At 33.8% G+C, this 27,705-nt stretch overlaps 2 protein-coding genes across 2 annotated transcripts; both read left to right on the top strand.

The window, feature by feature from the left end:
- Positions 1-676: 676 nt before the first annotated feature.
- LOC136271606 (uncharacterized) lies at positions 677-13,984 on the top strand. The gene is made up of 6 exons (XM_066071945.1): positions 677-1,320; positions 6,048-6,216; positions 11,657-11,763; positions 13,123-13,260; positions 13,513-13,677; positions 13,800-13,984. Exons 1-6 carry the CDS (start codon positions 1,260-1,262, stop codon positions 13,982-13,984), a joined length of 825 nt encoding a protein of 274 aa, XP_065928017.1. The 5' UTR covers positions 677-1,259.
- Positions 13,985-16,061: 2,077 nt separating this feature from the next.
- On the top strand, positions 16,062-27,663 carry LOC105325275 (ABC transporter F family member 4). The gene is made up of 17 exons (XM_066071941.1): positions 16,062-16,089; positions 16,336-16,820; positions 17,848-17,922; positions 20,606-20,650; positions 20,843-20,863; positions 20,956-21,033; positions 21,125-21,433; positions 23,867-24,184; positions 24,280-24,402; positions 24,635-24,766; positions 25,046-25,177; positions 25,284-25,364; positions 25,474-25,702; positions 25,901-25,980; positions 26,229-26,309; positions 26,402-26,708; positions 26,813-27,663. Exons 1-17 carry the CDS (start codon positions 16,062-16,064, stop codon positions 27,073-27,075), a joined length of 2,787 nt encoding a protein of 928 aa, XP_065928013.1. The 3' UTR covers positions 27,076-27,663.
- Positions 27,664-27,705: the final 42 nt, after the last annotated feature.

Genomic DNA, 27,705 nt, shown 5'->3' with positions numbered 1-27,705 from the left:
TCTTCCTTCAAGTTTTTCATTCGCCAGCGCCAGCACGTGCAAGCCTTCATATTAAAAATCGATTTTTTGACGAAGATTAAAAATATAAGACTTTGTTTGTTAGATTATTGAAGCGCTCTTCGTATGAAGTTACAAAGAAATCGTTCTGATGTCAGACATTTCTTTGCGGAGGTTTCGGGGCTAGGTTAAGTTCGTGCAGAAAATACAGACGTCAAAAATGTGTTTTATTAAAGCCAAGTAAAATCACTCCGGATACATTGATTTTGGTTCTTTTTTGAAAAGTATGGGGTTTGTTCTGATTGATTTTATATTTCAGTTCATTGTTTGGGGCGAGGTGAAAGTAATTGTTAGGTCCAGCTCTGTTTACAAAAGAACACAAATAGTTCCGGAGCCGCTGAACTGTTCGGTTAATGGACTGTTATGGAGAGTCCCTGTAGGTTCCGTTTGTATAAATCTTGATTTCTCTACAATCTCAAATCTACAGCTACTAATTCAGACTGCCAGATCGATCTATCGCAGTTATGGTTTCTTTCAATACGTCCCACAAAAGACGTTTTGAATTTGTGTAGAAGTCTTTTCAATATCCGAATTCACCAATCATAAAAGAAGAGTAATTGATGAATTTAAAAGTGAATTTAAAATAACTTGAAATCTTTAGATGAATTTCAATCGAATTCCAAACGTATTGAGACGAAGTTTTCCAAAAAAGAATAAAAATCGATATGATGAATTTATTCCTCACAGAATTTCCGAAGAGAAAAATTAAATACACATTTTAAAGTCTTTTGTTATAGTAAAAAGACCTTATGATTTCTAAACACAAAGAGCATGGAAATAGAGGGCATTGTGTTGAACAGCAATGATAATGGTTTGGTGTGAGATATTAACAAATCCTTTTACGTGCTATTACAGTGCAGCGTTCCAGGCCGGAAATTCGAAAGAAGGGGTCCGCTCGTCTGGTGTGCTGGTCATGGATCTTTAAACAATATTTTCACTTCTCGCTAACGACAGAAAATATCCTTAGAATCGGGGAAATATTAATAAGCAATTTTATTGTGTAAATAGATAAAAAAAAATTCAGAAGTTAAATTTCTTGCTCTCTCGATCTACAATCAACGATTAAAAAGGGACTTCCAGCGGTTTGAGTGTTGCGCGGGATTAATTTGTTGTTGGTTCAAGGAAGGTGCATGTTTTTACTGCCTGCAATGTAGCGGGATCGTGATGTTGGGGGCACGGATTATCCATCGGTGAAAGCAGAAATGGGACTGTTCGGATTCTCTGCACTATGTCTATTTCTCACCCTCTGTGTTCAACCCGGGGGTAAGTTGTTTTTGTTCTGATTCAATAGTAAGTGTCATACATTATGTAATATCTATCGTATTAAAAATATAGATTGATAACCTTAAAGATCTTTAACAGCATTTGATATGATCTAGGTATTTAATAATAAAAAGTGAATGCATTGATAATAATGAAAAAATGAAATGTGATACACAATTAAACAATCATTCACAAAGCGTATTGAAAAAATAAAATTTAATTCTTGCAGATCTGTAGCAAAGAGTAAACCTTGTCGCTCCTCTTATAACACATACAAAATCAGGTGACAGGAACTTTGACACTTCAGGATCACTTAATAGTCCTTAAAAAATAATTCATAATTAATTTTAATTACATTCATTATATTTTTTGATCGAGATTTTATATATCTTTGTGCATCATTTTACTTAGAATCATCATTTGACAGCGCCACACTTTTTCTTGTTTCTTTTGAAACATTAACAACTTGGGTATGTAGAGAAATAGGATATCCGATGGACGTGTTTTGAAATCATGCAATATTAGATCATTGGTAAAGCACTTTATTGATGAGCAGCGTGCCGAGTTTAGGGCGCCTTCTGTCCAGAGTAAATCATCTAAGTGCCTTTCTTATACACAAAATCTCAAATGTCAAACATTCTAGCTAAGTTATTTCTGAAAATGACAATTTGATTAGGTCGATTAAGAGGGCAAAAGAAGTCGGATTAAAAAAGCTTTTCAGTTTGGAGAAGTTTATCATTTTCAAAGTGGACACGAAGATGGCTGTAATATATACTACGATAAGTGGCTCGGTGTCTTAATTGATCTGTGAAATCAACGTAACAAGGTCATAGGCCAGACCAGTTCCTGATAATCACAAGATCTTGCGTTACCCAGCAAATCATGTACAGGCGAATTCCTGATAGAGACAGCGACAGAAGTTTTGATTAATATTTCGAGGAAGTGTAAGACAGAGAGTCTTTTGATATGACTGTTATAAAGCAAGGTGCACCCAATAAAATCAGGTAGTTTTGGCTGGTATTTTATTTAACTGTTGTCATCTTTCCAATTCTTTTGACTTCATTTATAAAGTCTCCCGCTGAAAACGAACTTGGTTATAAAATGGCTTCTATAATCTCCCGTCAAATTCTAATTCCAAACGAAATAAATTATCCCGAAATATTTTTTCTCCCTCCCGAATCGACAAAACCTTTCAATCATACAAAAAATGAATTTACTCGAGGATTACGTAATTTTCACTTGCAGTGCCTTTCTTTCATGGAGTGCTTTACGCGGATGCGTAATATTATGTGTACTTTACCCGTATTTATTCGCTTGACCTATGAATCCCTGTGATTAAAGTTAAACAATCGACAGAGCTCAATCTTTACTTAACTTGTCCATAGTCTGTCGTGTTTATGTTATGTCATCATAAAATTATGCAAACTTTTTCTATACTAATGCACCAGCATTTCAGAGTGGCAAACAACCAACCAGAAACGTCTGGCATTGCGCTAATCCTTTTTTTTTTGGTGTCCATGTCGTGCATAATAATTTGTAATTTTTCATTACGTCATTCTAAGAGCATTGACTTTTGTACCACTCTATCAATCAAGTGTTGAAAAAATCAAGGTAGTCGAAAAATCAAACATTTTCTTAATACGAAATGCACATGGTTTATGTTTTTTTCTTTTCTTCGTTTTGTCTAAAAAAGAAAACTTGTCTGAACTAAAATTAATAAATAAACCTGACTGTACAAACCTGAATGTACAAGAGTCATAGGATTAAAAGAAATATCATATTCTGAATAGAATCTAGACTGCAAATAAACGAGGCTAGATCACAACAGTTTTAAAAGGATATCCAAACCGAACGTATTAAGGAGTTATGAATTTTAATATTTATTCCACATAATACCGAAGCAAACGAATACCATAAATTATGGTTTATGTTGAAAAAGAACATTGAAAGCTAAATGTATAGCAATGTTGATATAAATGCCAAACGCTCCGTTGCTTTTATGGCGCACAATATTTAAATGTATTATAAGGAATTTCTTATCAATGTTCTGAAAGGCAGCATTTTCCCCTTTATGGTTTGTCCATTGGAACGATTGCAAAGATTGCAAAAACCTTTAGTGTGAAAGAATTGTTGATGTACCCGGTTTGTAGTCGTTTGCCAAGAATTAACAATAGAATCTGGTCAGGGGCTTGTTATTAAACACTGAAGACCTTACTCTCACTTTAAAGTTCTCTGTCGTGTTGACGGTTCTCCATTTTGAAGAGAAAACGTCCATGCTCACAAATGCGTAACTTTTTTTCGTTGCAACTCTACAGCGCACTTAATTCATTCAAATAATCAAAGAAGTAACCGTATGTCAATAATATTTTAAGGTCAGCTATGAAATAAAAAATAATTCACATGATTACCGAAGGCGTTGAAATGTTCTTCACCATCTTTTTATAGTGTCTGGCAAATCGGCATTGCAACCAAGCGAGCCTCAATAATATTTTCTTTACATATATGCAATGGAAAATGCAAGGTGGTACGATTGAACTGATCAGGAAAAATTTCTCAAAAGCAAAACACCAAGTGAATCTCACAAGATACAGCCCGATCTTTAAGAAAGCTGGATACAGTCTTAGCAATTTTAGGCCATATTTACCTCTTTTTGACAAAGAGCTATGTATATAGATAATGGAAAATATTTGGATTTATTCTGTAATAAATATTGATTTACGGCCGAAAATATCATATTTAAAAGCTTACAAAAGATTTCTAACTTGTTGAAAATTTAGCCTCCTTGATAAAAGGTCGAACAGAGATTACAAAAAGACAATGATATATTTTAAAACAAATTCGTGATGTTGTTTATAAATCAAGTAAACGAAGGACTGATACTTTTCAGAATTCTGCAGATGTAAATACATAAGTTTATAATAGGATCAACGTAAGTTTTATATATTTGGTCATCTTTAAGTACAATATAGGTTTTTTTAACTTCCGGTTTATGATATTAAGGTGAATATTTCAGAAATGTTTTATCTACAAAGTCATGAACAATATATTAGTGTCAATGGCACATGTACTGCAATTTATTTTATAAAAATACATTTTTTTTTTCAAATGTTAATGTGTAAAATAAATTGTTTATATATTTAGTTTCAATTTTATTACTGAATGAATTCATAAGAAATTCTAAAATTGCTCTACAAATCATATCTGTACTATGTCCAAAGATATTTATGCAGCACATTTTCTTAAATTATTTGATAATTATAAATACCCCAGGTTCAAAGGATGTTTATTCAATAGTATAAAAAAACCTCCAACATTTCTCCTTTGAAACGCCTTCTCTAGCTTGCCAGATTCAAAACGAAGTTAAAAATACAAAAAAAAATCTACGGGTATTTTGCATTGCAACAGACATGAAAGTACTCCATTGATAACGTTGAAAAATTTGTTGAAAAATTGTTCGAGGCATTCCGAGTGACAGGCGAATGGAGAAAAGATGTCAACATATCCCATTATAAATCTCCGTAAGAAATCTGTTTTCCTTCCTGTGAATTTTTCTGAGTGAAAAATGCAAAAGGACAGTGATGATATATTGGATATATATCTTGGATATTTTCACTTTCATCGATTTCAATATTGTACTTCTTTCACAGTTTCTTGTATGTGTATTTTAATTAAAAATTGTCCAAACATGGTGCATAAATTTCTTGGGATAGACTATAGAATATTATCTGAAATGATTTACAAACTTTCCTCGCAAATAATTCCCAAAACTATTGCCTCTAATATCCAAAACTTATACCTTTTCATATCAAATTTACACTACAGATATTGGCGATGACATCGATATCATTTATCTGAAAGATATGCACTTACCGGTAATTAAAAAAAAGCAATAAGGCAAAGATCTACAAGGCAACTTTCATTTTTAACAATTTGAGTATCAATATTTCGAAAGTACACATGCAATTGCATGTTTATCTCTCTCTCTCTCTCTCTCTCTCTCTCTCTCTCTCTCTCTCTCTCTCTCTCTCTCTCTCTCAAATTATCTGGTAATACAATCCAATGATTAAAAAAAATGAAATGAACCACCATCATCTAGATTATTCAAATAACTGTTAAAAAGTTACTCTTTGGTGATGCTTCTACATGTACTTCCATTCAAAGTCGATGCTTAATTTTAAGTTTGTTTGGTGCTCGTACTTAATGAATTGAAGTACCTGGTAACATACGGAGTAGAAACATTATGTGTAGTACTTTAAATCTTTGTGCATGTGTCTTGTAATACTGAAAGTGTAAGCGAATAATAAGTGTTTTATAACAAAATGCCAGCCCATTGTTGTCGCCACTTTGAGTGCCTTTGTGCCTAAATAAATGTTCTACTTTTCTTTGTTGAGTTTGCCTGAAATCAAATATTTGCGTCATTTTTGTTACATACGTATATGCATGTAGTGTACCATTTGTAACAATTTCATTTTCATCTGTATTAAATTTCTATTGTGTCACATCTAACAGATATTCAAATGAGACAAATTTAAATCTTGTTATTACATGTTTATCAAATTGTCAAAATGTTGTGGTAAAAACATGAGGGAAATTCGAAAACGTACATTTATATGTAGAGATGCCATAATATTATGGCTTCGCACTGCTCCATAAACCATGGACAATGACATTTCCAAAATAACATTATTTATCTTAATTAATGATTAATGACACAATCTAAATTACAGATCTAGCATGCACTTTCCCATTCACCGGAACTTGGGTGACCAGCAACCGCGGAACATGGACCGTCACAAGCAGTTCCATACAGAACTTCAAACTGCGTGTAAATGTAGCGGCTGCCAGTTTGTATACCATGGAGTGTTTCTCTTCAGACGGAACGTACTATGTACTCAAGTAAGTACCTCTATAAATATGCAATCACTAGTACATGTACTTATCATGCGTGCAAAATACTTCAGAAAAAATCTCCATCAATATAACGCCTTTTGAATAAGTATGCGTCTTAATGTGATCATTAGTAAAGGTTTTTGAAAACAGATTTTACGTGCTTTTTCTCGACAGATATAAGTACAATCTATCATACACAATTCTATATAACAATATTATCAATAATTATATTTTTAAAGAATAATATGATACAATATTCTTCTGAACACCTCCTCAATTATATCTTTTTATGCACAAAATAAAAAAAATCTTCCTCAATTATCAAATGTTCCAATACTCCTGCGCAGTATAATTATATATATCTTGTTTCGTGTTCCCAACGTCAATAAACACCAAACATGCGCAAAATAGGTTTGAATCTCTGAAAAAACTAGATCTGTGACCACCACCCCCTACAATAATCACATAATCCCTCCTCCTAGGGAAAAAAATCTGGATCTGCACATGCATCTAAGAATATAATAATGTGCGTAAAAATTTGTCCCTATGAGCTGTATTTATACCCCCCGCAAACGAAGTTTCGGGGGGTATATAGTATCACCTTGTCCGTCCGTCCGTCCGTCCGTCTGTCCGTCTGTCTGTTCGATTCGTGTCTGGTCCATATCTTTCTTATGGAGAAACATTAGAAGTTCTTACTTCACACAAAGATTGCTTATGACCTAAGGGTGTGTCATGACCTTGAACCAAGGTCATTCGGGCAAGGTCAAGGTCACTGGCAGAAAAAATGCACAATTCGTGTCCGGTCCATATCTTTCTTATGGAGAAACATTAGAAGTTCTTACTTCACACAAAGAATGCTTATGACCTAAGGGTGTGTCATGACCTTGAACCAAGGTCATTCGGGCAAGGTCAAGGTCACTGGCAGAAAAAGTGCAAAATTCGTGTCCGGTCCATATCTTTCTTATGGAGAAACATTGGAAGTTTTAACTTCACACAAAGATTGCTTATGACCTAAGGGTGTGTCATGACCTTAACCCAAGGTCATTTGGGCAAGGTCAATGTCACTGACAGAAAAAATTGCAAAATTCGTGTCCGGTCCATATCTTTTTAATGGAGAAACATTGGAAGTTCTTACTTCACACAAAGATTGCTTATGACCTAAGGGTGTGTCATGACCTTGACCCAAGGTCATTTGGACAAGGTCAAGGTCAATGGCAGAAAAAAGTGCAAAATTCTTGTCCGGTCCATATCTTTCTTATGGAGAAACATTGGAAGTTCTCAGTTCACACAAAGATTGCTTATAAGCTAAGGGTTTGTCATGACCTTGACCCAAGTTATTTGGGCAACGCCAAGGTCACTTGCAGAAAAGTATAAAACTCGTGTCCAGTCCATATCTTTCTAATGGACAAATATTGGAAGTTCTTAATTCACATCTAGAATGCTTATAACCTGAGAGTATGTCATGACCTTGACCAAAGGTCAATTGAGGAAGTTCAAGGTCATTGTTTAAAAAAAATCGGGCTCAGTATACCAATAATTCAAAATGTTTATATTAAGTGGCTGCTTGACATAAGGATGCAAATGTCCTCATGCATTAACAGTTAACTTGAACTAAAATGGAATTTAAAGAATAGAAATTGGTTTGTGTACTCATATAAGCATTAACAGTTTTAAAAAATAGAGCAGTTGTTATTTATAGAAAATGGACGATGAAATAGATTCATTCAATATTTTCTATAATAGAAAAAATACATGAGTTATGATTTTTCCTAGCGGGGGGTATCAATTGTGAGCTTGCTCACAGTACCTCTAGTTTTTATTTATTTTGCTGGAAAAACCTGCTAGTTTGATAAATCTGCATGTGACTTAAAGTTTTATGATTAATGTGATTCTAAAAAATCATGAATGTTTGTCAGAAGAAAGATTTTCCTGCTAAGGAATACTAGTATATAGGAGATAAATTTTTGTACAGGACGACAATAATTCAGTTTTGTTCCAATCAAGGCTTCTTAACAGCTTTTCCCACAGACATTGACTTACAGATATTTAAAAACCATGATAATTTTTGTCATTTTAGTAGAATAACATTTTCTTGGAAAAAAATCTGCATGAAAATTGGAGCTTATATTGCTTTAACAAATATCCATTTCTTAACACGATTAAAAAAAAGTAGAAAATTGATAAAATATAAAATTTGGAATTTTTAAAATATTATTGATTATTTGTACAATTTTCAACAAACATAACAAACATTAATCTATAATTTATTCACATTGTAGACTTCACTCATCGTACTACAATCCCAATACAATACTAAGTCACTCAGGTGACCTATTGCAATTAGTCTTCGTCTGTCTTCGTGCGTTGTTTGTTAACCATTTTGCAATTTTAAAAACTACAAAACCAATTGTTTCCATTTTTGGTGTGAAGCATCTCTATGGTAAAGTGAATCAAAATTTATGGCTCTACCACCCCCGGGGAGCCATAGGCGGGACCAAATATGCAAAATTTAAAACACCTCCATAATTGTAATAATTTCCATGAAGCCCTCTACCAGAATTGTGAAATTCATGGTCCCTGGGTCAGATGTTCAGGCCCTATGGTGGGACCAATACGGCCATATAGTAAAGTGTATTAAATCTTGGAAAATCTTTTTCTCTACTCCCATATAAATTTAAGAATAACTAAATGCTTGGTAATGATGTTCATGAAGCCCTCTACCAAAATTGTGAAATTTATGGTTCCTGTGTAAGCGGTTTAGGCCCTAGAGGTGGCCAATGTGAAATTAACAAAAGTAATGCATTGTTATTATGTTCATAATATCCTTGTGTTAAATGGTGAGATTTGTGGTCCCCAGGCCATGGGACAGAAGTTGAGGCCGGGGGGGGGGGGGTAATATGACCATATCTTGAACATGTATTTATACTTAGGGTAATTGCTTTTTGTCATCTATTACAATTTTAACATCATCTTAAAAACTACATGGTAAATTGTCACTTGGCAATATTGAAATGTTATGAGTTCTAATTTAGGTAATCTACTTTACTTTCAAAAACCTTCTTCTCTACTCCAACACATCTGTAAGGAAAACTGAATTCATAATTATGTCGACCAGGAAGCCCTTTATCAAAATTGTAAATTCTATGTCCCCCCTGGAAAGGGGTTTTGACTGAAGAATGGGGCCAAAATAGTCATATAGTGTTAAATTAATCCATATAATGGGTGTGTGTGGGCTGCATATTATGTTAAGAATTTAATTATTTTATTCAGCTCTTCAATTTTAATGAAAGAAATGAGTAAATGTTTAGAAAAGAGAATGGATGAAGCTGTCTATCAAAATTAAAGATATCATGAAAGCCTTTGGCAAGGGTTTTGGTACGGGAATGTAACAGGTAATGGAGTTGTCTTCCCATGCTTGTTCATATTTAATAATTAATCATTTTAAAGTAATGTAATTCAAAAATTAAAATATTGAAAGAGTTAAACAAGTTTTTTTTATTTATTTAAAACGAAACAACCAAAACAGTCTTTAAGTTTTTAAATAAAATGTAGACTTGTTTATAGTAAAGTTAAAATTGGCTGGCCAAAAATAAGGGGGGGGGGGTGTCTGTCTGGCCCCTGGGGATGAGAGGGGGTTGTTGTTTTTATTAAAACATGTATACCAGCAATCTTTAGTTTATCTATAAAAACATGTAAACATAAAAGCTGTCTTGAAAGTTAACAAATACTGAACAATTATTTCCTATCAATGTCCTTGTTGCAAGGTTTCAGGTAGGAAGGTGGTGGTCTTTACCACATTTTTGATTTTTTTTACTCCAGAATTAAGCTTACAATAATTAAATGCATGTAAGAGAATTATCAAAAGGTCTGTGTATAGTCTATGTTACTCAGGTGACCGTTAAGGCCTGTTGGCCTCTTGCTAATATTCCAGAGGTATTTAACAATTCATGTGTTATAAATCGGGAGTTTGAAAAACAGTGGTATCTACATTGTAACATTGCAACTGGTTGTGAAGCCTTTACAGAAAGAGGAAAATAGCTTTTCAAACCGTTATTTACTGTTCCTCATTTTTTTACAATGTACATGTAGATACATTTTCAATCTATGAATCTCAGTATTAATGTGGCATGTAACACTTTAAGATATCAGTATAAATGACGGTTCCTCGACACACCAAAATTTTATTTGATGAATCGATAAAGAATCTTTTTGAAATGCGATTTCACAAAACAGAGGCTAATATCGGCTTGAAATTTTTTATGATTTTTTTTTGGAATTTTTCAGTGAAAATGGAAAACTTATTCTTATGGCAAACAGAATATTTTAGAACTTAAATCTTGGTGTCAATAAATGTGTAATATAATTATGAATCAATACATGCCAAACATTGTCTGGTACATTTAAAGTTTTTTAAAATATTTGAATAAAAATTTCTGAAAATTAAAATTGTTATTATTTTATATCTTTTGAATTTATGGATAAAATATAAAGAATAGCAAATAGTCACATAAAGTACTCGTCAAACAATGATATTTTACAATGAATTTGAAACGAAAATGCGAAATTTTAGAAAAATTGCAATTTATCCAATTTGAACCGATCCCGATTGTCAAACTGATCCCGATCAGATTATTATTAAAAAATTGAAATTTTACAAATATACTGCAGTTTATTTTGAGTAAATGATATGCATTTATTTATATATTCAGTATATGACCAAACGATTTTACAATTAAACAACCTGGAATTTGTACAAAATTGTCAAACATTCAAACTTTGTATGAAAATCATTGTTTGAGAATAGTTTAATTACAATCGGGATCGGTTTGATTTAAGATTTTCCAATTTTTCTTTAATTTAACTATTTAGTTTCAATTTCTTGGTGAAATATAATTGTAAAACAATTGTTTAATGGAAATGACAGTTTATTTGTAGTTTTTACTCATACGTTTTAAAAAAAATGTTCAGTTCTTGATTTTCATTTTCATAATTTTTTTTAAAAAATATAATAAACTTTGACATGTATTTATAGACAGCTGTATTGTGCATTAATTAATACCAAATTTTTAATTCTAAAATATCCTGTTAGCAGTTAAAACGATGTTTTCGGTTTTTATTAAAAAAAAAATACAAAAAATTCATATAAAATTATTGGTAGCTGATATCGTTTTCAATTTTATGTCATCATTTTTCAAAAACGATTCTTCATCGATCCATTAAATAATGCATTTGTGTGTCGAACCACCTTAATCTCGAAAAATGATCGCTGTTTAAAAAATTTGAATTGTTTAATTCTTGAAAATGAAATTAATTGCATAAAAATTCTTATTAAGAAACTGCTCAAATTTTGAAGCTTAAATATATGGAGTCCACTCACATGTTATATTAAGTATATGCTATTTCTATAATACCGGTATATAATTACATCTATGACTATTTTTTGTAGGTCAACAGAGATCTTTTACCCATTTACAACTGCGCCAACGTACATCTACACCTGTATGACATTTTCGAAGCAATCGGACAACAAATATCTCTATACTATGAATACAGGTAAATGTAATTATTAACTAACATACCGAGATAACTTAATATACGTGTTCATACGACAAAATCATTATTTCTTTAAGCATTGCAACAATGCTGATATGGAATATGTTTTATGCCCCCCCCCCCCCCCCCAAGTAATAAACAACAAAAACACTTGTATTTGACGACTTGACATATAAGATAGCTCACTACTAGTATTTAAAATACTCAAACCTGGATAATATTTTTACATTGCAATGAAGTGGAAAATATCAATTTTTTTTTAATAACGCTCGTACATTTGAATAATGTATTTACTAGAAGTTCACAGTTTAAACATTAAAGATTTATATTGCAAGCATTTTTTAAGTTGAATGCAGTTTAATCAGATTTGATCAGAATTTGAATTTGTAAAAAACTTTTGCCTTGTTTTTTATCAATTTATATAATTAGGGTTAAAATGAACATAAGAAGCATAAAATGTAGACAAAATGTCTTGCGAATTAACAAAAATTAGGAAAATTCGAACAAGTAAAAAATAGTCTTTTTTATTTTATTTTGAAATATATAGTGCACACGTTTTCACGATGTTGACCTATACATTGTAGACATTAAATGTTTACAAAGTGGGTTTATATTATTTACTTAAAAAAACCCAAATTGCATGTAGATATCATTATTATGTTTTAGAGTAGGGAAAACCACAGGCACTTGTTTCTAAGAAAAAAATTTACCCTTTAGTATGATAATAACACATTATTATACTATAGGGTAAATTTTTTTCTCAGAAACAAGTGCCTGTGCAATATACCAAGGGAAATCGTCCTCAACCACATTGTTTATCTATCTGAGTGTTTTAAAAGAAGTATGTGCATCTGTTTATTAACATTTTATTACAGCATTGCGGTAGATAAAAGTAAACGTATAGGTACTTTATATTTGTGTTTTTTAAAACAGACAGATTTGAAGTCACGACAAACGTTGTAGAGCGATTAATTTTGCGTCATATATTGGTAACATCTGTGACGTCATCTGATGTCTGTCATAGTTCTACTTCAGAACCTTATAGAATACACGTTGCGTTACAATCAAGTAAATTTTATTTTGGTTAATCATACGCTTATTCTGTTGGTTACGGGTTTGTCTTGAAAAATGCACCCACATTGTTGGCATTGCTTCTTTACATTTGACATGTGCGGATGGGGGTTGGGTGGCGGTTGACTATTTTTAGTGAAAGGAAGTATACAGTTCAAAAAAAAAATTAAATTACATTTGAAAAAATATACGTACATTGAACAAAAATAGTGATTGTAGCTAATTTGCTTGGGTTTTTTTTGCTTAATAATTGTGCAATGTTTGTACACGCATCACATTTATTTAAAGAGGAATCTACTGTGGTATCATTGGTTTTTGAACGAGTTATTGCATTATCCACATCTGCACCTGCTCCTGCGCAAAGTGCCGTGTGTACAGATACAACAAACCTAGGGAAAGAGCGAGATCATGTAGCACTTCAGTCTGGTATTGGTCAAGTACTATTAATAAATAAGAATATACGGAGAAATTTTAGTGCTATTTTTTTTAATATTCCCTTCTCTGTTACTCATATTATTCCTTATTATTTTTTTAAAAACTTCAAGTAAAAATATTACGTCTTAAACTTTTGTGATATGTATCTTGAATAAAAGAAACTTTATTTTGCAAATCATTGAAAGAAAATATGTTAAATATACTATTATTCTTAATATTAAAAAAGTTTACCGAATTACGTAGGTTTTGAGGTAGCAGCGGCAGTCACGTGTCCTACAAGTATCCACGGGACGTGGTCCTACTCCTACTCAGGACTGACGTGTTCCTCTACCACTCTAGAAACGTGCTCCGACAAAACCAAGTTCGCCTACAACAATACAGAATGTGCAGAGAATCCGATGTTTTCCGGTATTAGTTTTGATAAACAAACGTTTGATTGAAAAATAAAAACCACTTTTAACTCAGCTGAAAAATGAAATGTAAACTAAAAGGTAAAACTTAATATTATCAAGTATATATATTTTTTGCAGCTGCTGGCACGTTATACTGTGTGTACTCAGCGACCAGTGGAGATAGTACTTACGTGACCCTCTACAATGTGGACGGCTCAGTTACAAGTCCAACCACGTTCCAGTTTTCATGCATGGTGCGACTTTATTTTAATCTTATTGGCTGTATCTTTGTTTACCTACGATTTGAATATTTCCAACAGTAAATGTGTATATTCTAGAAGACTATTCTGGACTATATATTATATAATATTCCAAAAGATGAAAGAAATTTTCAAGATAAACTAATGTGTAACCAAACTGTATTTCTAAGCCTTTTGAAACAAATACTCCGCAGACTCGTTAATCTCTGATCTTAAATTCAGGTGTACACTACTTCCGGTAGCTCAATTTCCGCTTCCGTTAATCCTGAAGCATGCGCCACGGGCCAGACATCTACGTCCATAAGTACTGAATACGGAAGGACTGTCACATTCGCCGATATAGCAACGAGTAGGTATCTCTTTGATAGTGTACGGATGAAATTATTAGATAACGCTACAAGTCAGATTTCACAAATTAAATGCATTTTTTTTTCTTCATTTCAGCTGCCTGTTGTAAGTATCACTTTTCAATTTCTAAAAAACTTTAAATAATTTTATTAACGACGGTAAAATGAGTAAATGTAAACCGGTGTATTAAATTGGTCCGCAATTAAGGAGTTATCCATACACGGATGCTAATAAAGTATTTAGGAAAAACAATTCCATGTATCAACTGTAAGAAATCAATTAAAACACTAAACAATACAGCAGTTGGTCTTTTTTAGAATTCTGATAAGGGTAATGTAAAAAAAAACAATGTATGCTTTATGAAATATGATAAAACATGATAAAATGATAATAGCAATAATTACATGTATAAATCAAAGTATTTACTGTCATAGACAGAATGTCACACGTTAATATTGAATTGTTTATCCCTATTTTTTTTAACTACATTTGTGACATTCCCCTAACCACCCATTTTTACGCATTATTTTTCTTCATTCAAAGATCCAATGTGATACCGGGTGAATGTAAATTATTAAGACTACTTGTAAAATGCTGTAAGATTTGCCTTAATAACTTTGCAGTTGTACGCAAAAAGTCGCTACATTTAACAGCTTTGTAATAATTCAGAGAAGATGAACATTTTACACAGAACTGCGATATTGAAGAATGGGAACACGTTTAACACGATCAGCTGCATACCGATACAATGAAGCAAACTATATACAAACTATATTAAAAAGCAAAATTTTGAAGCACAAACTGTAAAGATTTTCTGGCAAACCAAGAAGATTCTGTTACATAATAGAAATTTGGCGTCAAGAAAGTTTTGGATAAAAGAACACACCGTGTACGCGTTTACGTGTTTGTCCATGCTTTGAGTATGCAACGTGACGCATTTTCCTGTACCTATAATAGGGAACCGTGGTATCGAATGATTGAATCGAAGTAAATTATCGGGAAATTCGTAACTCTCTCTCTCTCTCTCTCTCTCTCTCTCTCTCTCTCTCTCTCTCTCTCATAGCATCATACCTTTGCATGTTTATCAACAAAAGCTTGAAATATCAATGCTGTGCTTCAATTCGTGGATAAGACGAAACACTAGCTATATTGACAGCATAAATTTGCGTTAGGCTTCAATATATACTGCTATGCTATACTCGTGTATGGAGGAATTGCCATTCCTTCCACGTTACGTACTAATCGCATTACGTATAATTTTCAATGCTCGCTATATATTTTAAACCAGTCCTTTACTTAGGTGAGCAAAGCGGCCCATTATATATAGGCCATATGCCTCTTTTTAAAAATACACTGAAAAAAGTCAGACCACTGAATGCGAATATTAAAGGCCAAAGACATGTTATATTGAGACAGTCTGAGCCTTTAAATAATTTTATGTATAGAAATATCTATTCAGTAATACATGGATAACCTGAACTGTATGCAAAGGAATAAAAAAAAAACAATCTTTTTTCTTTCTAACATAGAGAGAAACTAAATACCTATTATATTATTTTTCATATTTGAAAAAAATATAATTCAGGAGCATTTAAATGATGTTTCGTTTCAAGCTATAATACATACGTATGTTGCACAAGCTTCAAATAATCTATATAACTTGCACATATTTAATGAACTTTAAGTATTTATCTGTTTTACATGTATTATCGGATATTTTTGAGTTGATTTTATAAATATTCAGAAGACTGTTACTCTGTTTACGTATTTGGATAGAACGCATTTAAGAATCATGGCAGAGCGTGCTGTTTTAAAAGTTTGTAATTCAAGGTTTAAAAAATAACTTTTTAAGTTTGGTTTAAAAAGTTCGCATAAAAGTTTTCTAAAATTTAATTTGATTAATTTATAAACATCAAAATGATTTTAAATTCACTCTAACAATAAATATGAATGAAAGTTCACATAGTTTAGAATTCACTCTAATATACAATACGTAGTTTATACCGAGAAATAACTAAAAAAACCATAGTAAAATACCCCTTTATACGAGATTTTTCATTACACAGCACATGCATATATTTTCCACTTCTTTCTTATAGACCCAACAGCTCCAACATCAGAAACAGATTTAACCTGGCTCTATATTCTCTTAGGAGTTCTTGTGTTTATTATAATTGTGTTAATCATCATCATTATTCTGTGTATCGTCTGCCGTCGCCGGAAACGCACCCAAATTGATGACGAAGAACGCAACATCACAGAAGAGTCAGATGATGACAAGAGCACAAAGAGCGAGGAACAGGCACAGAACGAAGAAAATGAACCGGAAGAGTTAAGACACGAAGAAGAGAAAGAACCCCCGTCGGAGGAGACGAAGCAAGACGAAGAGGAAGACGAGGACGATCGAGCATCGCAAGATTCCGGCTTTATTCCGGATAAACTTGACAAAGAAGAAGAGCAGAAGGAGAATGAGGAAAAAAAGGAAGAGGAGATCCGAGTAGAGGTTGACGGACAAACGAAGGAAGATCAAGAGAGACCCGATACAGTTATTGTAAGTCTTTGAACTTTAAACTCTATCACTTTGATTAATTAAAGTATATATTTATATTTATTTTCAAATGATCACGTGTCTTCACATAGTTCTATGTCAATGTTACAATCTATTTATTTTTTTTGTTCTTTCCTTGGTAATGGTATGGTGTGTGACCCTATGCTCTAGCTTTAGACATATGTACCTTAATACCATTTTCAGAAGAAAACAAGGAGAAAACGCTAGATTATATGTACATGTATGCATGAAGCTAGGATAGGATCCCTAAACCGTATTGCCTGTAGAGCTTATACAAATAAATAAACATTTTCCTGGATATAGAAATTCAAAAGGCGGCGACAATGAAAGAAAAAATTCTAATGATAGAGCCATGCATGAATTATATTTGAGAATATGATGCAATTTTAGTGTAGAATATATGCCGTTATCACAAAGTAAACTCCATCTGTATTCTTAGTTACATAATTTTGTTGGTACACATGAAGAGATAGAAGCATTAGCAACACAAGTTATTATGACTATCAATAACGCTTTCAGTCAATATGACTTAGCCATCGATTTAAAGGGAAATCTAATAGCGTTTTGAATCCCACGACAAAATAATTTAGACCTTGTAAAGAAATGCAAACAAACGAGTAAAAAGTTTCAAAAGCATTATGGGTCGATGAAAGGCCGTAACTTTGGTAAAGTGTCATGGCGAATTCCACCATTGATCCAAATTTGTGCTATTATTCGGAAGGAAACATATTGTAATTCTTTGTGGAACATTCATAAAGTTTTCAAAGAACTTGTACCAAAGTTATAATGTGAATGGGAAGAATTCAACAATAGTTAATGGACCATCAGTACCAACTATCAAGGAAGCAAAAAACTGTAAATCAAAAACTTGATCGAAACAGTAGTTAGCCTATGATCACCAACAGGTTTGTCGAGATTTGTTATGGTCCACGGACGAGCAATAAAAAGGGTCATTTTTAGCACTCCATCATACCATGCACAACTGTAACGCACAACTTAATCTTCACAGAGTAAAATGTCGGATCTCGGTAGCACTATAGCACCCTCAGAACAGGTAGATGGGGCTACGCCCTTACCGAGCCAGGTATGTAGAGATAATCCTAAGCTTGCGACCAGACCTCTCAAACTGTCGACTCTGACTGAATCTCATTGCTTGATCAGGCGTATTGTCTATCTTAATGTTTTTTTCTTTGTATATTTAATGCCAATGTGAAATATATATACTTTGGTATTAGGTTCAGTAAGACACCTCACCTATCTTATAGATTGTACATGCATATTTTATGTCAATATGAAATACCGGTATAATTGGGTAATACTATGAGGTTCAGTTGGAGAAGATGTTTTGAAATCGTACAGGATACCTGTCAATTAGATGCTAGCTTCCTCCAGATTTACCTGCTTCCATACCACCAGGGACATATATACTACATGTTTATTAGTATACACGTCCCTGATACCACCTATCAGCTTCAAGGTTGGTTTGCACGTTATGGAATCGTGTAAATCCACTGCTAATGTACCTTACATTAATAGTATTTCTATACGACATTCGTCTCTCACTGCGGGCTTTTTTGGCTGCTATCTAACTTATCATGTACACACAAATCAGTAATTTGATGTTCACCAGTTGCTGTGCATATCCACTATCAAAGTGGAAAAACTGATGTTGTATCATTGCCATATATATGTGTAACCTAAATGTGAATCTTTAAGTTTCTAATAATATCAGCGGTCTAAATGTTGGTGTTGCTTCTTTTTACCAAAACCTTTGACACCAATCGCTCTGTTACCTTTCCCCCCACCTCTGTTTTCTTGAAAGTGTGTTTTGTGTCACTTCTTTCTTATTTTTCACATTTGTTTTTTGATTTGATGTGCATTTCACGAGTAGCCTATGAATTTTATACCACTAAGCAGCTTCAAATGTCTATTTTGGACTGAAGGTTATTGTTGACGGGGAGAGAGATGAACAGAAGGTAAAATTTGGTTTGAGGGAAAACCAGACTACACGGCAACACCGAAAGGGATTGTGGGAATTTCTTTGAAATCTCTTTATACACACTTACGTGCAATAACAAGAATAAAGGATTTAAATCATAGTTAGAAAACTCAGGTTATACGACTTGTAGTTGTGATTATCTTTTCTAAAGATAAGTTTCTTTCAAAAAGTTTCTTTCAAATTAAGGAAAACCGAAACCTTAGGACACCTTTAATTCGAAATCAATGCTTACTAGTATTAACCTGTCATTATACCGTTAAGCTTGCATTCAAATATTGTTCTCTAAATGAAAGTTTCAAAAAAATTTTTTTAATCTTTTCAAATTTCATGTGCAACTTCAATCAAGTGACCCCCACGCTTCAATGGACGTGAATATATATTTTTTCAAGACCTCTTGGAAGGACTCAATCCATTTTTTTGAGATGACAAAATAGATGCATGTTAATCTTGAAATACGCTTCAAGAAAAATAAATTATCTATGATTATATCGATTTTTTAAAAACTTGAATAAATATATCGAGTGCTAAACCAGGTCAGCAAAGATACTTATCTGGTATTGGGCGTTGCACTGTCTTCGTTACGCACTGGAAACAAGCTAACTGTCTATGATTTTCGACATTGGTGATAGCTTTTGTTTTTCACGTTTAAAGTAGCAAGTTTCTTTCACAACTGTTTATATTTACTTTCCGCAAATGTTTGGGAAAACAATCAATTAAGTAAAGTTTGAATAAAAAATTAAAATCTAGGTAAATCCGCGTGTTGAATTGTTGAAAAAGCAATCAATATTTCTTGTTTATCATTGTACAGATTCATGTTCATCCCACTAAAATATTACTTGTTTATCTTATAAGGTGTGAAAATAATCATAAAAACTATTTGAAGCTGTACACAAGAGTCTTAAGGAAATTCGATTATGTTTTATGGTGATTTATAATAAATTATTAATAATCAAAAAGAGAATTACTACATGACAACAAAATGTTGCATCTACAATGTACACGATATAATAGCAGAAATCCAAGTATAGAAATGTCGAACTGCAAAACATCGATAATACCAGGGTATTAGTTTTAAATTTTGTTTTCTTTGATTTTGACTACGCCATATATTAGAAACACACCACAGAAGGAGGGAGTCCTATGGCGAGAATCAATATGCAAACCCAACGATTTCTTGACTTAATAGATCTTTCTGTACAACTTGCAGACTTTAAATTTGTAAATCTTGACGTTAACAAAAGCGCTTATATCTGCAATGAGACTCAATAAAGCTCTAATAGTCTTGTTCTCCTATAGAAACAATCTTAATATTACTGTAAACAAATGACATGCTGAACAAGTTTTATACCGATTATTCCATCGAGGCAGAAGATGTGGTTAGCAGATGTATTAAATATCTGTAGTTTGACCCAATAGCCTTAAGACAAATAGGTTTAATCCTGATTTTAAGTCTGAAGAATCAGAAAGAAAGGAAAACAGCTTAAACTAAAGTAGAAAGGAAGATCTAGAAATGAAAAACAATGATTTCATGTAAGGTTTCACGTCTTTCACCAACAGGTGTGTTGGTTCTTGCTTTGCTTGTAAGATGTTTCTTTATGACAATAAGGGTTTTTGTCAAATCTCAAAAGTTGCCTCATTTAACTAGAATCTATTTGCAAGTTTTTTTTATACAATACTGTTTACCCAAGGATTCAATTTGGTAAGATTGGAATAATAACCATGCAATGAATTAAATGTTCTTTTATTGTTTACTTCTTTAATGCAACAGGATCCTACCCCAAGAGATCTAGAAGAGGAAGAAAACAATGAGCAAGTAAGAAACCCCATCATCCATTTTATAAATTCTATTTGATAATCGTCATATAAACCTATTGAAAGAAAATTTAGGTCTGTATTGAGAATTAATGTCATGCAGTTGTCAAGATAAAGTGAAGAAGTAGACAATAAAAGTAACGTATCATACAGTGAAACTTTTCCTACTGTAATTGATTTTCTTTCATTTCTGAGACACGAGAGCCAGAGCTCTGTAAGTTATGTCATCTCTTTTAATGCGCGTGCATTTCTATGTTGTGTTTGATGTTGAGTCCATTGATGGTCTTTGAATTTTTTTGTTTCTAGGAGAGCTCTGAGGACGAAGAAGAAGTACAAAGGAGAATTAGGGAAATTGGCGGGAGAAAGCAAGAACACGGATATGTTGTAAATATATTTTAACAAATTTAGACAAAAATTCAAGTCTGTTGTTTATTGATTTAGAAGTGGACTATGATAACAAATTTATTTATTGCAGCCGGAAGGACAGCTGAGCAAAGTTCTGATCACAAGGGATATGCACGAGAAAAAGAGGAACAAGAAACAGAGGAAACTCGGTCGCTTCGCTCGGGGGAAATCGAAACCAAAGCACGACAAGCGTAAGGATGGTGGCGGTTCCCCCGATTCGTTGGAGGAAGAGGAGCTCCGAAAGAATGGGGATGGTAAGAAAGCCGAGTTCATGGAACAGTACCTCAACAAGAAGCGCATCGAAACCAAGCTTGACGAAGAACACTACTGGAGTGAGGAAGACGACCACGCCGAGTTCAAAATGGAGGATTATGATGACGTAAGAATATTATCTGGTTTATTTTTGTCTGCGTAGAACTGTATGAGATGCATGATGCCACTGGCTTCAATTGTATGATATGGTTTAAGATACCGCAAGTACTATAAAAAGATGCCCTTTTTGATTGACCATGACAATCCGAAAAGATCCTTCAGTGAATCAGTGAATGGTATACAGTTTATATTACTTGCTTGCATTCTTGATGATACAGGATTTAATAGTACAAATCATAGAACCATTTTAACAAGACCTTGGTTGGACGTAGCTATCTATTTTTTGCGTCAAAACAAGTTTAAAATGACGCGGTTTCAGGCGAAATATGCACCGATTGCGTATTCTTAGCTCAGAAGCCAGACAAATCTTGTTGATTTCAAAGAGCCAGGGCTGAGTGGCCAGCAGTGAAATAGACAGGGCTACGTCACATTGCTGTTTTACACAACATCCCAAAGTCCAAGCTCTTGTTAAAATGGTTATAATTTTAAAGTATAATCGTAAGTGTTTCCCAATTCTTTGACGTATGATTACTCATAGGATCGTCTTGCAAACGTGTATTTAATTTTCAAAGAGATAATCAGGTAATGAATTTACACAAACGAGAAGTGTTGAGGCATAGAAAAGTGGTTTTGAAAGTCCTTACTCGTAAAGATTTGAAATTGATATACATGTAATTTTGGTTATACAATCTGAAAGTTGAGGATAAGTTGCGAAATTTTGTAAAACTCTACACTGCTGGTAATCTTTATCGATGTCATTTAATTCCTGTTGATTGGTGTTAATAATTTGTCCTTATGCTCGTCTCTCAATGAGTAGATAATAGATAAAAGGTAAAAATGCGACATCAGCGCGTCTTTTCAGAACCTGCCTTTCAATTGACGCTCTGCTGAGACCTTTAAATGAAAGTTTCAGATCTGTCTGATTATTTTAAAGCTATACAGATATCTGCGGACATTTACATTTGTTACAGACCACCAAAAGATATCAAATTACCGCGTAGTCCCGTTCAATTACACGTGAAAATGATTTATGGGTTGTCAAACTAGAACAGTTTAAACAGTTTAAAACTTTGAGACAAAACGGTAACTGTACGGTGTCCTAAAACCTCAACAAACTATCGTGGTTTTCATTTGAAATATATTAGTACCTGTCTCTTAATAGAGGACATATCGTGGATAATTAACATTTCTTATAGTTGTCTCAATTTGGTTAAACCTTAACATGTCTGGCATAAAGTTACGGATCAACGAAAAAGGGGTGTCTGAACAAATAGAAAATCAAAGACACCTTTGTCTTGCATGCATGTTCGAATTAAAAGCAATCAAATGCTCCCTAGGCAAACAGACAGTCAAACAAAAACTCTCAGGGAAATGTTGGCTTTCTTTAAACAATAAAATGCTGTCTTTGGTGATTCACTCGGAATATGAAGGTAGCGATATTGCAGCCAAAGTACATAGCCCGCCTTAGCAGTTAACGCGGGTTATGTATATTTTCTGCAAAGATCGCTACCTTCATAACCTGCATAAATCATCAAAGAAAGTATTCTACTGTTTGTATTTACATCTTTCAAATGAAAAATTTATAAATAAAAATAACTAAATCGTTTAATGTACATCATTACATTTAATAAAAGAAACAGCAAAGACGTCTTATATGGAAATTAGAGACCGACATCATCGTGTTTATTTCGTGCAGTTCGTGATAAATCTTAGGTTGCTGAAGGTTTCGACCAACCAATCGACAAACTCCATGGTCAGAACTGGATCGTGTAGATTTCAATCCTGTCAGTTTCTAAAGACCCGTGAATTTCGAACAATTTTTGTAAGAAATAAAGCGATAATACTTAATGGATGTAAATAATTATACTATTTACATGTATGTACTTAAATGCTAACCGTGTTTTACTTTTATTGTTTTAAACATGAATTTTTACATTTTCCAGGGTCTTTGCTTGTGATAACACTAGGTATCGATTGTGTACTATATAACCCATAACTACAAATGACGCCAAACCGAGGCGCCAGCGGGGTTTACTTATTTATATTTGAATATTTAATCGTACGATGGCTTAAAATTATATAAATATAAGTAATAAGGAATCATTCTTTGAATATTATGAGGTGATAATTTCGGTCGGGGCGTGATCAAATCTATCATAAAGCCCTTCGGGCTTTATTGGATTAATTTTGATCATTCTCCGACTGAAATTATCACCTCATAATACTCAAAGAATGATTCCTTATTCCTTAAATAAATCAACTTTATTATATGCTGTGAAAATCAGAAATCAGTTTTTCCTTTCAACTTGAAAACCCCCATCATTCCCCGTAACCCCCCCCCCTCCCCAAGAAAAAAAAAACAATTGAAAGAATAATATATTCTTTGAAATATCTGTATAAAACAGATGGATTTTTTTTATATTGTTTTTTCAACTAAAAGGATTTCGAAGAGTCTTTCCCGAAGGAAAACAACAAAGCAGAAGAGGAAATGGTAGTAGAAAATGTGGACGAACCAGACGACACAGGCAAGCCAAAAGCAGACGGCACCGAAAAGGAGTGCGAGAAGGACAGCGGAACGGACAGTCCTGGATTTCGGGTCACGGCCCCTGGGAGTGAGGACGATAAAAATGGCGGGAACATAGACAGTGACCAAGACCTTCGTGATGTCGAAGAAGACGAAGTATTCGATGAGGAATACGTCAAGGGGATCTCGAAATTACCTCCAGGATTCGTTCGGGACTCACAGGGACGAATCATTGTAAGAGGTTATCAAATTGGTTTAAAACGTAGGTAATTGCAAAAATCGTATCTAATTTGCAATAATTTTAATATCACCATTTATTTCGATTTTAGCGCGTCTCAGATGGTCAGATAATATCGGAGGAAGAAATGGCTCGCTATTTCAAGAAAGCGAGAATCCGAGGGTTGTTCAAAATCCAGCGTTTAAAACGGAACAAAAAGGGACGTCCAACTGGGGTATGATAGCAGCTGAATGTTCATTACATTCATTTCACATGTATTATATTTCTAATTATAACAAATGACATGTAATTAACAAACAATGGATTTCCAATGAAGGGAAAATGATACACCAAAATTACATCCGCTAAAGTTATTGGTATACCTTATACATATGTAGACTCAGATCCACCAGATTTTGTGTCCCGCCAAAACAAAAAACGGCTGTACGGTATAATTTTTATTGAAGGGATATATTGCCGACGAGTTTGGTCCAGAGATAACGCAAACTCAGAAGGAAGAGTCCAAGGATGGTGACGGGGAGGATGGTCCTAGACCCAAACAACCGAGGTCTTCAGCCGATAGGATTGGTACTTCTGAGGTAGGGATACTTGGTAGAATCTTAGTAATCAAAATACAAAGCAAACCTCCCAGTAATTTACTATACTAGCAGCCCCTTAGAAGTATCTGTAACCTATTGGCTTGCTTAGCAGCTCTGTAATTGTGCATGTTTAGTATGAGTCTCAGTGAAATGATAATTTCTTATGCTCTCACCAGATACCACTCAATTGAATGATAGTTTTAGTACTTTACATACATTTAATTACTACACCCTATTAAAACTGTTCGTCAATATATGTTAGAATTGGTGTATTTTCAGCGAAAGCAGAGGCCGTCTTTGACAAAGGTTGACAACACGGGGGGTAAGTCCGTGGCCTTCAATGTCGGACAACACCAGGAGGAAGAGGAAGTGATAACGTTTGGTGATGATGACGATGACGTCAAAAGAAAAGTAAAATTAATCATCTTTTATATGTTTACTTACCTTGCCATCAAATATCCGTCTTTCAATGAAAATTTTATAAAATTGATAAAATGGATGCTCATTTGTTTAACAGGGACGGCGAGATGTTGGAACACCTAGCCGTGAACTTTTAAAGAAACGCCTGTTTAAGTCTCGCAAAAAGCGCGATCCTCAGGTAGGAAAAGCTCATAAAAATGAATAATTTATTGGTACTTAGTCCATTGTCTTGAACTTCTTACCTTCATGGGACCAAGTTACCTTAATGAAACTGCCTCCTTTTACAGATGATATACGTGTCAGAATCTGAAAAGCCCCGAGAACTGAACGATCTGGTGAAGGTTTACGGGAGGGGCGGGGGAGGGGCTCCATTGGGCGGGCCCGGTGGCAGACCCCCACTACCACCCTCTTCTTTACAAAGGAACGACAGTACGCGGAACTCCCTCAACCCAGAACAACTCCGACAATTTAGGCTGGGTCTTGCTAATGACCAGAAGTTCTTGGATCAAAGAAAAGGTAAAAAAATACATATGTATGTTATATATATAAACAATAAAATATGTTCAAATCAAATCAAAAGGTTAATATATATAGTTTAATGTAATTATTGCTATAACTTTGATCATTTTATTTCTTTATATGTTCAAAACATTATTTCCAAAAGAAAACTGTACTGCAGATGTTTAATTTTTTCTTTACACTTTTTGTGTCAAGGCGGTGGAGATAGGCATGTCCGGGAAGCATTCGCAACGCCCAATGACCTTGAAATCGAGGAAATTCAGATGGACGATGAGGTATTTAATTTCTATTATTAAATAGAATAAACATTTCTAATAAATCATAAACTCTGCAGAATTTTTTTTTAAAAAATGTTAACTAATTCTTTTTAATATGAGTTTGAAATATCAAAGCTATTGTATTGACTCCAGTGCATTTCTGTGTGTGATGAAATATTGTGTTGAATATTTCTCCGATTGCTATCTTTTTGGGTTGTGTCATTTGGTTTTAAACGGTTTTTAACGTTTTATAATTCATTTTTCAGGAGAGGGGGTCTATTGATATTGGAGATGAGGATGAGTTTGTCCTCGTGGGGAACAGAACACAGGCCCGCCCTGAAGGATATGTAAGTTGTTTATTTCTGTTTTAATTGACAGGCACGTGCCACTGGGTATTTTAGATTCAAGTATCATGTAATAGATATTTCCCATTTTACAGCAAAACTCACCTGAACCCTTCTTTACGATCGTGCGACGAAGTGGAGAGAGAATTAATCAAGAACAAACGCCACCATGGTGCACACGTCACGAATTACGTCATACCATTCCATGGTCTCTCAGAGAACCCTCGAGTATGACTAGGGCAAACACAATGGTCAATGATTCCGGGGAGAGTATGCGCTCCCTTGGTGCTTCGAAGTCGGCTGACGCTAAAAAGCGAAATATGGACGATTGGCGCCTCCGAATACTTCTGGAGGAACTATATAAAGACAAGAAATACTTTGACCATGTGATTGACTCAACAGGTAAGGCAACCACTCTGCTTGTCAAAACCAAAGTCTTGGAGTAAAATAGATTGTTTCCTTTATGTATAATTACTAATAAACTTTTTTTTTCACTCTTGTTATAGATCGAGAAAAGGACCCAATACTGGACGAAAGAGATCTTGCTGAACATGGCCGCGGGTATCTTTTGAATAGGGCCGAATATTGGGATCAACAAATGAGGGACAATCCCATGCCCATACCACCATGGTGTGTCCCTTCTCGGGTTAACACTTCTATGAAACTAAACTCGGGGCGTGGATCTCAAACGTCTACAGTCACGCCTCCAATTTATGGATCCCCGCCCCCCTCCTTGAACGTGCCAAATGAGCCTCAAGACACTCCATAGCACTCAACTCCGAAATTTAATTCAGAAGTTCTTCCGCATACATTCGATACCTCTTGAGAGTTTTACATATGGCGCGTGGTATTTGTTCCGATTGATTGAGCTGCTGGTTTGAAGGATATTCAAAAATTCGTCTTGGATGACGAAATTAGCGTTGAAAAATAATGTCTCAAATTATCTGTTGACGAAACGGAATGTAAATATTTATTTATTTTGTATTGTGTCATGTTATCAACGTCTATTGTAGCCAAAATAGTCTACAAGGCGAGTTTTACGGTATATAATAATGACACGCCATCCGAGTGCTCCATGGTCTGTGATAGTTAACTGTAATGGATCGGAATACATTACAGTATCCCTTCAGTATTATTTAAGTTTATCTATTTTGTTTATGATGCTCATTGTTCCTTATTTGTAATCATGTAGTATGTGTTATATACAGTACTTCTGTTTTGTCTCTTGAGTTGAGTATCCAATGTGCCTCATTCAAATACTACGCAAAGAATATGGCAATGGAACTCGGAGCTTCAAATGCAATGTTTTGTTATATGACATCACTATGTAAAGCAATAAATATTATTTTTAATTGTTTTGCTATTGTTTTAATTTTTCCAAGTTCGATAATATTCTCTC

This window comes from Magallana gigas, chromosome 2 (genome assembly GCF_963853765.1).
Source record: "Magallana gigas chromosome 2, xbMagGiga1.1, whole genome shotgun sequence".
NCBI lineage: Eukaryota > Metazoa > Mollusca > Bivalvia > Ostreida > Ostreidae > Magallana > Magallana gigas.
The sequence above is the reverse complement of the archived record's forward strand: the minus strand, read 5'-3'. Positions and strand labels throughout refer to the sequence as shown.